General features: G+C 37.4%; 1 protein-coding gene across 1 annotated transcript in view; it reads left to right on the forward strand.

Annotated features, from left to right (window-relative positions):
- The window catches only part of ATP6V1H (ATPase H+ transporting V1 subunit H), a 111,174-nt gene that overhangs the window by 70,278 nt on the left and 25,514 nt on the right, over positions 1 to 15,382 (forward strand). Inside the window, exon 14 of the mRNA XM_063450428.1 lies at positions 6,316 to 6,429. Coding sequence (XP_063306498.1) covers positions 6,316 to 6,429 — 114 coding nt within the window. The remainder of the gene's footprint in view (positions 1 to 6,315; positions 6,430 to 15,382) is intronic.

Raw genomic sequence — 15,382 nt, forward strand, 5'->3', positions numbered from 1 at the left:
TCAAATGCCTTGGCAAAATCCAAATAGATCACATCCACTGCAACACCCTGATCTATACTTCTACTTACTTCTTCGTAGAACGCAATCAAGTTAGTTTGACATGACCTGTGCTTCATAAAACCGTGCTGATTTTTGCTGATAACCATATTCTTCTCAAGTAATTCTTGAATATTATCCCTTAATAACCTTTCAAATATTTTACCAGCCACAGAAGTTAAGCTCACAGGTCTATAATTTCCAGGCAAGGACTTTGAACCCTTTTTGAATATAGGAACCACATCTGCCTTCCTCCAATCCTCCGGAACACTTCCTGAAAGAAAAGAATCTTGAAAGATTAAAAACAGAGGTTTACTTATTTCTACACTTAATTCCTTAAGTACATGTGGATGGATACCGTCAGGCCCTGGAGCTTTGTTTATATTAACAAAAGCCATTGCATGGCCTGTCTTCTCGTTTCAACTATTGTCCCATATTCCCGCTCCTTTTCTATCAAAGCTTCTGGAACAATGTGTCTTTACCCTTCTGGCTTGCTTTCTCAATTTCAACTCTCTCCTCGACCCTCTTTTAACCTGGATTTCGTCCCCTCCACTCTACGGAGATTGCTCTGCTTAAAATGACTATCTAATCGCAGCTAAATCCAAAGGCCACTATTCTATACTAATTCTTCTTGCTCGCTCTGCTGCCTTTGACACTATTAATAATGTCCTCCTTATGCAAATTCTGCAAACCCTCGGTCTCTGTGATACCATCCTCTCGTGGTTCTCCCAACATCTCCCCTTGACCTGTCTCGGTTGGAGTCTACCAAGGCTCCCCTTTTGTTTTCTCTTTAAACTGTCTCTCTTGGCAAACTTATTAATTCCTTGGGTTTCAGCTACCATCTGTATGCCGATGACAACCAGAACCAGTGATCTCTCCCTCTCTTTCCTAGAATGCAACACTGATTGCCTTTCTTCCATCTCTGATTTGGATGTCCTCCCGCTTTTGGAAACTCTATCTCTTTAAAATTGAGCTTCTCATTTTTCCTCATCTCTTTCTTTCCCTACAATTGATGGTACCCATATCAGCATGTCCTTGCAGGTTCACTGTCTTGGTGTTATTTTTTAATCTTGCCTCACCTTTACACCTCATGTCCAGTCTTTTGCCACATCCTACTGATTCCACCTTAAAAACATTGCCCTCGTTCTCCCCTTTCTTACACAAGATGCTGCTAAGGAGCTTGTTCATGCTCTAGTAATTCTTGCATTGATTACTGTAATTGTGTCCTAATTGGTCTCCCTAGAAACTGTAAAGCCCCTCTACAGGCTGCAATGAATGCTCCTGCCAGGCTTATTTTTCTCTTCTGTCACTCCTCTCACACATCGCCCCTCTGTCAATACTTACATTGTCTTCCTTTACCTAATAGGAGTCAGTTCAAAATATTAACTCTTACCTATAAAGATCTAAACAATTGTTTATTCCTAGATATGCCCCTTCAAGGTCTCTCCGCTCTGCCTGTGACCATTGTTTGTCCACTTCCCTCACCCATCCTGCTTGCGATTGCAAGACTTCTCGCAGACGGCTCTTATCCTTTGGAACAGCCTGCCTACCCCATCAGACACTCTCCTAGTCTTCAATCATTTAAGGAGTCCCTTAAAAACTACCTCTATAGAAAAGCTTATGGCCTCTCATCACAATTTCTATTTCACCAACCTGTCTCTTGCTCTCTCTTAAAGGGCCAGACTCCACCATCACCTTCCAGTTCCGCTACTTTCCCATATTGTTGCTTAATGGCCATCTCCCTCCATGCCTTTCTTGTTGTGTATTAATACACAACCTCCTCTATATTGTAAGCTGGTTTGAGTAAAGTCCTCATGAACCTATTGTTCCTGTAACATTTTGTAATTGTCTCATTTATTGTTTAATATTCCCCTTTATAGTATTGAAAAGTTCAGCGGAATAAGTTGGCGCTGCATAAATGCCAATAATAATAATAATAATAATCATCTTGTAATAGTGAGAGACAAATGGAGTGGGGACAGATAAAATAAAGTTAGCAGTGTACAAATAGTGAAAAAAAAACTTACACTGAAAGGGTTTTATGATATGGAGGGTTCAAAGAATGGCATTGTATGGATGATGTTTGCTAAAATGCAGGATGTAAATCGTATGTTTCCACTAGGAAGCACTTATTGATACAAGTGGAAACATACGATTAAAAAGAACCCCATCACTGTTTTGTTTGTTTTGTTTTCAAACCCATTATTTTGCTATTCCTCTGGAACATAGATTTTGTGATTATGGGTATATGTATTCTTTGATAGCAGTCCGTAGTAATGTTATGTATTTCATTATTGCTACATTGCATTTTTTTGCATGTGAGATGTTTTAGTTTGTGTTGTACAAATATTGTTTTGTTAACGCTGGATTCATTCAAAGAATTTAATAGATGAGCTGGGAATAATCTGTTGCTAAAAGCTTGCAATATTTAAAAAGAGAACCACTTGATTATGAATTAAAAAAAAAATACATTAAAGCTTTTTCAGGAACTGTTCTTAAAAGGACACTACAGTCCCCACAACAACTTTAGCTTAATTAAGTGGATTGGGTGTGTAAATCATGCCCCTGCAGTCTCACTGCTAAAGTCTCTGCCATTTAGAGGCTCAATCACTTTTTATACAACCCTAGCCACACTTCCCCACTGACATAGCCTGCATAAAAAAAAAAAAAGTTTAATTTTCAGACCATAAATTATACTTATATACTTTATATGTTTTTATCCCTTTGTAAATGTAACATAATCACACACAGGAAGGTCTAGCAAGCTATTAACAGAGCAGAAAATAAGAAATTAAAAAACAGACTGTGCAGTAAAATAAGTTTAACCCCTTCCCGACCAGTGACATCCGCCAAAAAACAGTCGTTAATGACCGCGGAAGTACCTGGTACGTCATTTAGTAAATCACCACTTACCTGATTGCTGGCGATCGCGATCCTAGTATTTTTTGCATTGATTACTGGAATTGTGTCCTATTTGGTCTCCCTAGAAACTGTACTGCCCCGCTACAGGCTGCAATGAATGCTCCTGCCAGGCTTATTTTTCTCTTCTGTCACTCACAGTTTATGTACCGTCTACACCCTACACAGCAGAGCTCTTTGTAGCTCTATAAATTGTGAGTGAGTTTTTGCTATAGCACTCTACTTCACTGTGTTAGTCATACTGCACTATTTTTCTCTCTTTTTCCTTTTTTTTTTTTTTTTGAGATACCATGCACTGTATAACCGCCAAAGACTTCATAGACTTTTAACAAAAAAGTATGTACATATGTTTTATATTTGACTTCATTTTGGGACATTACTGTGTTTTAAGGCGCGGCTATCTATTTTTTGGATTTGTCTTTTGTCTCTATTCCTACAAGGTTTTGGAGAATCCTTGTAAGATTTACTGCTGCCTTAAAGTATATGGTGAGCACCTAATTTTTGTGTTTTTTACAAGATATCAGTGTTACAATTTTGTTAACACTGATATCTTGTATCTTTCGTTAATTTTGTAGAAAAAAAAAGGTTTGGAAATAGCAAAGTGCTACTTGTATTTATTGCCCTATAACTTTCCCCCAAAAAGCTATGAACATGTTAACATTGGGTATTTCTAAACTCTGGACACAATTTAGAAATTATTTAGCATGGGTGTTTTTTGGCAGTTGTAGATGCACAACAGATTTTGGGGGTCAAAGTTAGAAAATGTTTTTTTTTTCATCATATTTTATCTTTTTTTTTATAGTAAATTATATGATATTAAAATAATGGTATCGTTAGAAAGACTGAAACACTGCAGAAATGTAAAAACAGCTCCTTAACAGTAAGAAAATTTATAAACGGTCTGGTCACTAAGGAGTTAAACATTAGATCTCACTTTACAGGAAGGTGTGTAAGTGCCATGCAGGGAGGTGTGACTAGTTCTGCATAAACAAAGTAGATGGGAGAAATGAGCATTAAACAGTGAGACTGCAGGGGCATGATCTATACATAAGACTGCTTCATTTAGCTAAAGACGTTTTGGTGACTATAGTGTCCATTTAACTTGTGTTTAGGTCTTTAATTATAAACATACGAAAATTGTACTGGCTAAAACGACTTTGTGTTTTCAAGGGCACCTGTCACGACAAATACGACATAATCTTAAATTACTGAGAATCCAATTGCATCTGTACCTTGTGCTAGCAGAATTGCTAGCAATGTAAATATTTCTCTAAATTCAGTTCAGGAACAGCCCTTTCCCCTCCCGTCGGTCAACACTGCGATAAGAAGGCTGTGAGCAGCGTGTCTGTTATCGGTGACACCCTCCTCTGGGCGTCTCTCTCTTGCTGAATTAAGACTAAGGAAAAGCAATGTCTAAAAGGGGAAAGGGGAAGAAGGGAAGGAAGGAATGATTTACTGCAGCAGCTTTGGACAGGCAATTTGAGAATTGAGAGAGAGCATATACATTTTATGCACACAAAGCCCATCATAAAGTGTTGGGGACTTTTAACCTTTTCTGGTGAGCAAGTCTGTTCTTACCAAATGGAGATATGCAAGAGAGGTGTGTCTTACAGGAAGTGTGACACCCACTAAAAATATGATTGGTGTTTGTCTCAGCAGGAGACGCAAATTAAAATATCAGCTTTTAATAAAGGGAAAAACAATTGTATAACATGAATCAAGCCAGATAGTTAGAAAAATACTGCAAACCTATACCTGTCATGTCAGGTTCACTGTAAGGGTCCACAAAAGCCTTGCAGTAAAGGATTGCATGTATATATGTATGTATGTATGCTCATAGCTTTAAAGTACCGTATATACTCGAGTATAAGCCGAGTTTTTCAGCACATTTTTTGTGCTGAAAAACCCCAACTCGGCTTATACTCGAGTCAATAGTCTGTATTATGGCAATTTGCATTGCCATAATACAGACAGGGGCTGTGGGGGCTGCAGAGATGTTACTTACCTCTCCTGCAGCTCCTGTAAGCTCTCTCCTCCTCCGCGCCGTCCGTTCAGCACCTCGGTCAGCTCCCAGTGTAAATCTCGCGAGAGCCGCGGCTCTCGCGAGACTTACACTGTGAGCTGACAGAAGAGCTGAACGGACCGGCGGAGGAGGAGAGAGCTGACAGGAGCTGCAGGAGAGGTAAGTAACATCTCTGCAGCCCCCACAGCCCCCTCCTACACAGTGCCCATCCACTGGACCACCAGGGAAGGAGCCCCCCTCCCTGGCCAGCTAGCAAGCAGGGAGGGGGGACGAAACAAAAATAAAATAATAATAAAATAATAATTAAAAAAAAAAAAAAATAACATTACAAATAATAAATAATAATAATAAAATATGAAAATAATAAAAAAAATAATAAGTAAATAAAAAAAATAATGAAAAAAAAATATTAAAATAATGTAAAAAAAAATAATAAAATTGCCCCCCCCCAGGCTCTGCAACACACACACACACACACACACTGCACTCATACACACTGCACTCATACACACTGCACTCATACACACTGCACTCATACACACTGCACTCATACACACTGCACTCATACACACTGCACTCATACACACACACACACTGCATTCATACACACTGCACTCATACACACACACACACACACTGCATTCATACACACACACACACTGCATTCATACACACTGCACTCATACACACACACTGCATTCATACACACACGCTGCACTCATACACACGCTGCACTCATACACACGCTGCACTCATATACACACACACTGCATTCATACACACACACTGCATTCATACACACACACACTGCATTCATACACACACACACTGCATTCATACACACACACACTGCATTCATACACACACGCTGCACTCATACACACACTGCATTCATTATATACACACACTGGAAATAAATATTCAATTAATATAATTTTTTTAGGATCTAATTTTATTTAGAAATTTACCAGTAGCTGCTGCATTTCCCACCCTAGTCTTATACTCGAGTCAATAAGTTTTCCCAATTTTTTGGAGTAAAATTAGGGGCCTCGGCTTATATTCGGGTCGGCTTATACTCGAGTATATACGGTATATAACTTAGAACTGAGACTGCTGATGTTATGTGGCACCAAAGTGCTGGCAGATCATTAAGCAACATATCCTGAGGCCTGTGAGTGCGTTTTTCAATCATTTCACACACCCATACGCACATTTTTTTCCTCCAGTCAGTTAAATTCAGTTTGACTTTGTAAGCACTTTTTCATTCCCAGTTGAGATGAATCTATCTGCCTTATTGTGAAATAAATCAATAAGCCTTGTCTTTGTCTCTCTTACAGGGTGATTGAGCAGTTGGGTGGAAAGCAGCTGGTAATGAACCACATGCATCATGAAGACCAACAAGTCCGCTACAATGCACTGCTTGCTGTACAGAAACTGATGGTCCATAACTGGTACGTGGCAGAATGTGAAGACTGGTGGCTTGAATGAAACCGTACTTTGAGCCAGCTGTAGCAAAGTCAATCAATTAATGGCGCACATAGATTAAAAAGCATTCCTGAAATTCACTGACCAATAGGAATATGATTTGAAATTTTTTCTTCTCTAGGGCGGGCTCGGTAAATTTATCGGAGATGTCCATGCATAATGAGTGCAGAGTTTGTTTCTAGGTTCACTTGAAAACAATTAAAAAAACAAAGCTCGCAGCAGCTGCTATTTCTTCCAACACTAAATCCACAGAACAGCAAATTGTTGTAAATTGAAAACTAAAATGCAGTATTCCAGCTAAGATATCCAAGCTTCCACCATCGCAGAGTTGGTTTCTCAACTGTCTTAACCTACATTTTAAAATATTTTAGAAACCTTTTGTTCAAGTGCCATTCTAGTTGAGAATTATGATGGAATTACTTCTATATGTGCTTTGTTACAAAACATGAGAACCATAGCAACTAATATTTAAATGTTTTTTAGCCGTTTGTGCTGACCAGGGGTGGATATAGAGTCCAATGTAGGAAGGAGCACTGTAAGATTATTTTATTGAAGTGAAATATATTAAAATAACAAAGCAAAACCTCTACTTTATTGCACATTAATCATGGGATATTCACTAAACTCTGAATTGTAGGGAATTAAAATTAAAAAATATCCAAATGAAGGCAAGCATAGCTTGTTTGGAGAAACTCTCCAGATCACATGTAGATATACCTCTTTTAGCCTTTATTTTGCTGTTTTGATTTCGCTATATAACCAGTAATAATTGAAAGCGCTTGAACATAAAAATAACTGTACATTCTATGTGAAATTAATCAAATGTGCATAAAAATCTAAATTGCTCTCAAGTACAGCCATTAATATCCAGAGCCAGGGTAGACAAGACTCTGGCGCATGTGAGTCTTACTACTGGCCATATATTTATTCAGTAGATTCACATATGCAAAAATCAGATGGTCTGTACTATTATGTGCTTGTGTTATTATTATTTGCAGAATTTATTGTGAGAAGACTGATTTGTTTAAATTTCATTCCAAGTGCACCACTATTTGGGGTATTTTATTGGATTTTGCTATAGCTTTTTTTGTGAATAACCCTAAACATTTCTGCCACTTGTTCCCCTCTCCTCATTGTTTTATTTTTTATTGCCTGTTTGCCTTTTTACCTTTGTCCATGCTTCCAATTTGTGACCCTCTGCCCATTTTCCCCTTATTTGTTTCCATATGCATTTGTTTCCATATGCTCATGTCCTCAATTGAATCCCTCTTTCCATGTCCCCTTGAAGATTTTCCCTAAAATTAAAAAGACTCTGTTACCTCCACGGTGACATCACTTCTTGGGTCACAGTGGCCAGAGGGTGCAATTGAAGGTCGATAAAATTACCTGAACCTGTCTCCCACGGGCACCGCTACGTTATATCTTTAGCACTTTGTCTGCCAGACCTCAGGATCCAAGTTTTGCGATACACTAGATAAAGTCTGGTTTTTAACAGCCATCGCTAGCAAGAGAAGTAAGAGTTCAGAAACTTGATCAGAGAAACTAAAAAAAAAAAGATAAATAATACCATTTTACCATTTGTATTATTAATGTATTGTATATAAAATATATGGAGGAACCTGAGGGAAAAAAGTACTTGTAATACTGTGCTGGTTTGAAAACCACTGTAAAAGATGATCAACAAAAAGAGAAAAGGTAAAAAGAAACTCTCTGTTTCCAATTTAAGTGTTGAGTGTTTATTGCAATTAGAGTGCATTCATAGACCAAAAACTAACCATTCTGAAGCACAAACAAACTTCAAAGAGAATTAATAATACAACATCCCTCACGGTGCTACAAAAATGATAAACATGGGGAGAAATATGTACTTTGGATGCTCAATATCGAGAATATTACCAGCTAAAAACAAAAAAAGTAATGTGGTTACAAACCATCATATCGTAAATATAGACCTAGAAATCAAAAGCAATTCATAAAATAAGTTGCTTAAGTTGAATGAATAGCAAATCTTTCCTTTTGAATATTTTAACATGTTCATCTGTTGGATTTCTTCAGATCAAAAAATGAGTGTACCCCAGGTGCAGTAAAATTTTTAATATTTACTAAGTGTGCACAGGTTAAGGGCTTTTTTTGTGTGTATACTTTTGTATATGTTTTGGCCTGTTTTCTGTCTAGTTGAACTATGTTGGGCTTGTATTTGCTATAGGTTATATAGGTTACGGATATTGTTGCAGAATCCTATATGGGGTTTTGTTTTGTTTGTTTTTTTCTTTATCTCATAAGCTCCTGTAATGCAGGGGATTATGGAATATGGGGTTTTTTGCCTTTGTTTACATTAGTATAGGATGTTTGGAACTTGTATCTAATCAAATAAGAGCCACATAGCTGCCAGTGAAATTGTGATCATAGTCTTACTGCAAGATGAACTGAATTGAAATGTACTCTGGATATATGTGAGCATGTAAACATTAGACAATTTCTTGCTGCTTCTATGACAGAAGAGAGGTAGAGAGAGGTGACTTGGCTATCACAGAAACTGGCTCTTATGTGTTCCATGCATTATTGGTCCATAAATAGTTCATTCAAAATTGGATGTAACCAAATTAAAGTGTGGGGTCCAAGTATTGGAAAAATATAAAGTTAGAATCATTTCAAGCACAAAATTGTCTGAACTTTTTAAGCAATAAATAAGATATTGAATTAAACCTCTAATACCAGAGTCTTCAACATACTCCTGGAAAGTGAAAGTTCCTCGATAAATTTGTGGAGTAGCTTTCATTATATTTCAACACAGATTTATCTTAGAGAGAGACAAAAACATGCAGTTCGGTTTTATATCATTTCAGGGTTTCTCAGAAATAAGACCTTCTACATCAATTTATTCAGCCGTAGACGGACAACGGAGTAATTTTATTCTCCAAGTCATTCTTTCTATAGGAATTTAGGACTTTGATTTGTAGGGAGCAAATTGGGAAGAAGTCAAGAGCAAAAAGAGCAAATGTTTTATATTCACTGCTAACCTTGTGTAATCACTAATGTGAAGTGGATAAGGTCTAAATACAATAAATGTAAACTAGCTAAGCACTGAGATAACATTAACCTTGAATCCAAATTAGAATAATGGATGGATTAAATTCCGTGAAATACATTATCAGGCTGCAATGGAAATCTATGTGAATGCATCAATTTATTTATCTATATATATTTTTTGTAATGGAAGTGCTATAGAAGGTATAAGGATATTGGCAGGAGGGAAATGTGTACATTAGATGGTTTAAACACTTCCCAACATTTTAAATGGACAAACAGGGACACTTATATTTTAGGGATGTGAGTGAGTGTGTGGGCAGGGGCAGGACTTTTTATGTGATAAAAAGAATATTCAAGGATATAATTGATCCAAGGAAAAATCAGATTGTCGTTATGGAATCAAGAAGAATTTTGTTTCCCTTTTTGTGGCTAAATTGGAAATGGCAACAATTTATTTAGTTTTTTTTTTACTTGTGGATCAACAACATAAATGAAAAGGATTCAAGGGTGAACTTGATAGAGTTAAAGGAGCACTGTAGGGTCAGGAACACAAACCTATATTTCTGACCCTACAGTGTTAAAACCACCATCTAGCCCCCCCTGGCCCTCTCTTGCCTCCCTAAGTATAGTAAACTCTTACTTGTATTCAAGCCTGAAGCTGCTGGCTCTGCCCCTGTCTACCTCAGACCAGCAAGCTGTCTGCTGACATCATCAGAAGTGTTGTTCTGAGCCAATCACAATGCTTCCCCATAGGATTGGCTGACACTGTGAAGGAGGCAGATCAGGGGCAGAACCAGCACAAGTCAAGCACAGCCCTGGCCAATCAGTATCTCCTCATAGAGATGAATTGAATCATTGAATCTCTCTGAGAAAAGTTCAGTATCTGCATGCAGAGGGAGGAGATACGGATATGTTGTGATGCACACTAGGCAAGACTGAGATAATAAGCCGCTCTAGCAGCCATCGGAGGAGTGTCCAGTGAAGTATCAGGCTAGGCTGTAATGTAAACACTGCATTTTTTTCTGAAAAGACAGTGTGTACAGCAAAAAGCCTGAAGGGAACGATTCTACTCACCAGAACAAATTCAATAAGCTGTAGTTCTGGTGACTATAGTGTCCCTTTAAGGTTTTTTTCAACCTAAACTACTATGTAACAACAATGTAGTTTAGAACAAGAACAATGTATCTTATTTACACAGACTGATTTCTAGTCACAGTTATTGTAGTTTAAAGACCCATTACTGTGAGTGTTATTGCTCTGGAGGAGCTCTGCTGTACAATCCGACACACCAACAATATTTGTCTTCTAGTAAAGAGGGACATTAGGATAGAAAAGTGGGGCAGAGTGATTAGGGCCCAAAATAGGGGCTGTCCCTCCTTAATAGGGACAGTTGGGAGATATGGGTTTCTAGGATATTGGCCATCTGATGCAGAGTTTGACTGCAAACTGATCATTTCTATGTGTAGCACAGGGTGTGATTTGTCCGTGTTTATGTACAAATACATGATATTAATGAAACACATTAAGGGGTTCATTTTGTTTTTCCTTTCTCACCCTATGATGATTTTTTTTTTTGTATATTATTTTGGACAAAAACAGAAAATAAAGGCTGAAATTAACGTACAAAGAGTACTCCATCTTGTTTATATTCTTCAAACTGTTTTATGAATTATTTTCCACTGGACTTAATGTAGGGGCAGGCTTTAAAGTGCCTTATATAATTTAGTACGCCTTCGTAATTGAGGTAAAAGCTGCTAATGATCTGAATGGGCCTGCTTCTGATTTTCCCCATAACTTTAAAGGAACACTCCATGCACCAATACAGCTTAAATGCATTTGATATGTTTTGGCCTTATGTTCGTTTTATTAGTTTTTTTTCCTCAGTGGTCCAATCTCTTTAGTTTAAAATAAATCAAATATTAATAATTGTTGTTTTTGGCAGCATAATCCTGCCCCCATAACCAAGCCTCCCGTTTTCACTAAACCTCTTTGTGAAAATGACATTTCCGATTTATTATTATTATTATTATTATTATTATTATTTCAGTGAGCAGTCTGAATGGGTTGGTCAATATCAAAATCCATCTTTTTGTATTTCTCCAAATATTACAGTATTTATCTAAACCAGACCAAATAGCTCACATTTTTTTGAATGAGAAGTCCCACTTTCATGTCTCTTTGCTTTAAAAATAAATACTGAGCTTAATGTAATGTTGTATACAGAGTCGGAGTAGCTATGCCTAAAAATGCTTTTCACAGCTGAAGGGCTCGTAGTGACACATGGAAAGTCTTTTTAAATGGTGTAAAGGGACCTGCACATTATTGTTTTCATACAATAACGGGTTTATATGAATTTTTATTACTTGTTTTAAATATTGAACCAAGAATTCTGCATGGAAAAATATGTTCTACAACTGTAGCAGACACAGCTAGAAATAGATGTTTGTGTGCCTTAATTTGCAACCACCAGTTCTGGTCGGACCACAATTAGAGCCCTATGAGCATGTTCTTTTGAGAAAGTACACATAAATAGTTTTGATATAAACTGCAGTCTTTATTTACAGTTGTTTCTCATATAAAAGGTATTTTGGTTTCACGCCTGTATTGTAATAAGGTATTATTTGGATGGGTTGTTAATATTGCGTCAAGCCACTTACTGACATATATGCACATTTTGGCAAAAGATGGATCTTTCTGCTGTTCTGTGTGGGCTTTTTTATTTTTACATTTCACTGAAATGAGCACTGCGTCTTCCAGACTTTGTGTTATTTTGTGCTATTTTTTATTTTATTTTTTTTGCTCTTTGGTTATTTTTTAATTTAGCGTGCATGAAAATAAATATGAAATAAAATTTAGAAACACTAATATTTGTGTTCGGTGAAGTCTCCTGAGTATAACAGTACCCCCCGTGTACAGGTTTTATGGTGTTTTAAAAGTTATTGAGTCAAATCGAAGGCTTGAATTTCCTTTTTTTCATATTGAAATTTGCCGATTGGTTATGTTGCCTTTGAGCCCAGGAATGAGAATTACCCTCATGATGGCATACTATTTGCAAAAGTAGACAACCCAAGGCATTGCAAATGGGGTATGTCCAGTCTTTCTTAGTAGCCACTTAGTCACAAACACTGGCCAAAATTAGCGTTCAATTTAGTTTTTTGCGTAGCACACCCTAAGGATCTGTCACTCCATCCACCCTAAATATTTACCCTCTGCACCAATTGCAAGAAGGAGACCTGCCTGAGAAGCCAGGCAGTCTCCCTGCAGCCAATCCAGCTGATCCAAGTCATGTGTTCGTGGTGACACTACATTCACATGACTCTAATCAGGTTGATTGACCGATTTGGTTGCAGAGGAACTTCCTAGGTTGTCCGGCAGATACCCCAATGCATAAGTAATATAAATAATTCAATTTTAAATATATGCGTAGAATTAAACTGTGTATATGTGTATGTATAATTTACTTCTAGGTGTATTAATATATTATTTTATTAATGATATATTTGGAACTTGCATGAGAACCTAGGCAGCAATTTCAGAATGTGTTTTTTTTTTTTTTTAATTCTTTATTTTTGAGTGCAGAGTAAGGTACATGCATATTACATAGTTACATAGTTAGATAGCTGAAAAGAGACTTGCGTCCATCAAGTTCAGCCTTCCTCACACCTGTTTTTGCTGTTGATCCAAAAGGCAAAAAAAAAAAAAAAAACCCAGTTTGAAGCACAATTTTGCAACAAGCTAGGACAAAAAATTCCTTCTTGACCCCAGAATGGCAGTCAGATTTATCCTTGAATCAAGCAGTTATTACCCTACATTGAAAGATTATATCCTTGAATATTCTGTCTTTGCAAGTATGCATCTAGTAGCTGTTTGAACATCTGTATGGACTCTGATAAAACCACTTCTTCAGGCAGAGAATTCCACATCCTGATTGTTCTTACAGTAAAAAAACCTTTCCTTTGCCTTAGACGAAATCTTCTTTCTTCCAGTCTAAACGCATGGCCTCGTGTCCTATGTAAAGTCCGGTTTGTGAATAGATTTCCACACAATGGTTTGTATTGGCCCCGAATAAATTTGTATAATGTTATCATATCCCCTCTCAGGCGACGTTTTTCTAAACTAAATAGGTTTAAATTTGTTAACCTTTCTTCATAGCTGATATGTTCCATTCCTTTTATTAATTTTGTAGCCCGCCTCTGCACTTTTTCTAGTGCCATGATATCCTTCTTTAGAACAGGTGACCAAAATTGCACAGCATATTCAATATGTGGTCTTAGCAGTGATTTATAGAGAGGCAAAATGATATTCTCGTCCCGAGAATGAATGCCCTTTTTCATGCATGACAATACCTTACTGGCCTTGGCCACTGCTGATTGACATTGCACATTGTTGCATAGTTTGTTGTCTATAACAATTCCCAAGTCCTTTTCGTGTGTTGTTATCCCTAATTCACTTCCATTAAGGGTATACGTTGCTTGTGTATTCTTTACGCCGAAGTGCATAACTTTGCATTTTTCAACATTAAATTTCATCTGCCATTTGAGTGCCCAGTCCTCCAGTCTATCTAAAACCTTCTGCAGCAAAGTGATATCTTGCTCACATTGTATTTTACAAAGTTTTGTGTCATCTGCAAACACTGAAACATGACTTTCAATGCTGTCTTCAAGATCATTTATAAAAATGTTAAATAGAAGGGGTCCCAGAACAGACCCCTGAGGGACACCACTTGCCACCTCTGTCCAGCTTGAAAATTTACCATTAACGACAACTCTTTGTATTCTGTTTTTAAGCCAATGTTCTACCCAAGAACAAGCATTTTCCTCGAGACCGATTTCCTTGAGTTTGAACACTAATCTTTTGTGTGGAACTGTATCAAATGCCTTGGCAAAATCCAAATAGATCACATCCACTGCAACACCCTGATCTATACTTCTACTTACTTCTTCGTAGAACGCAATCAAGTTAGTTTGACATGACCTGTGCTTCATAAAACCATGCTGATTTTTGCTGATAACCATATTCTTCTCAAGGAATTCTTGAATATTATCCCTTAATAACCTTTCAAATATTTTACCAGCCACAGAAGTTAAGCTCACAGGTCTATAATTTCCAGGCAAGGATTTTGAACCCTTTTTGAATATAGGAACCACATCTGCCTTCCTCCAATCCTCCGGAACACTTCCTGCATATGCATATGCATATGCAGTTATTTGTTAAGTTCTATACATCACATTAAACAGTTTGCATAGGTAACACTTTTTTTTTTTTTTTTATAACACGAGAGGAACATGAGTGAGTCAAGATATGCTATAAACTGTGATAAACAAGGTTTAAGACCGTCGAGCATTTTAGGCTGATGTGTCTAAGTAGTTTGCATTTTTACTGGCAAGGTACAAGAGGCCATATGCTTACAGCTTGCTTGGTAGAGTGACTCTCTCTTGTGTAAACGTTGAAATAACTCGTAACATGCTTTTAACAGTGCATGAGAGGTTAAGTAGATAGGTGGTACACAAGCTTAAACAAATCTGTTCTATCACAAATATGGCACACTAGCTTAGTTAAATATGTCTGAATCTGGGGTGCCAGGTTACTATATTGCAGACTATGATAATATGGTTGCAAAATTATTATGAAATGCAAGTTGTAAATAACCCTGTGAGGCCAAGTTCTGTGGCAAAGATAATCAAGGCACCCCTACGGAAACATAACAGCTTAAAACACACTCAAAAGATGTGGCTTAATAGGAGCCTAGTGGGTGCTTCCTAACTGGGCTAGGTTAACCTGAGGTCCTCTGGCTTTGAACTGGCTTTGAGAGAGAGACAGTCCAGGCGAGCAAGGTGACTGCTGCGTGGGTCTAAGATGTGTTATGATAACCTGTAAGATCTTGCTGAG

The sequence above is a fragment of the Pelobates fuscus genome, chromosome 4 (genome assembly GCF_036172605.1).
Source record: "Pelobates fuscus isolate aPelFus1 chromosome 4, aPelFus1.pri, whole genome shotgun sequence".
In the NCBI taxonomy this organism is placed as follows: domain Eukaryota; kingdom Metazoa; phylum Chordata; class Amphibia; order Anura; family Pelobatidae; genus Pelobates; species Pelobates fuscus.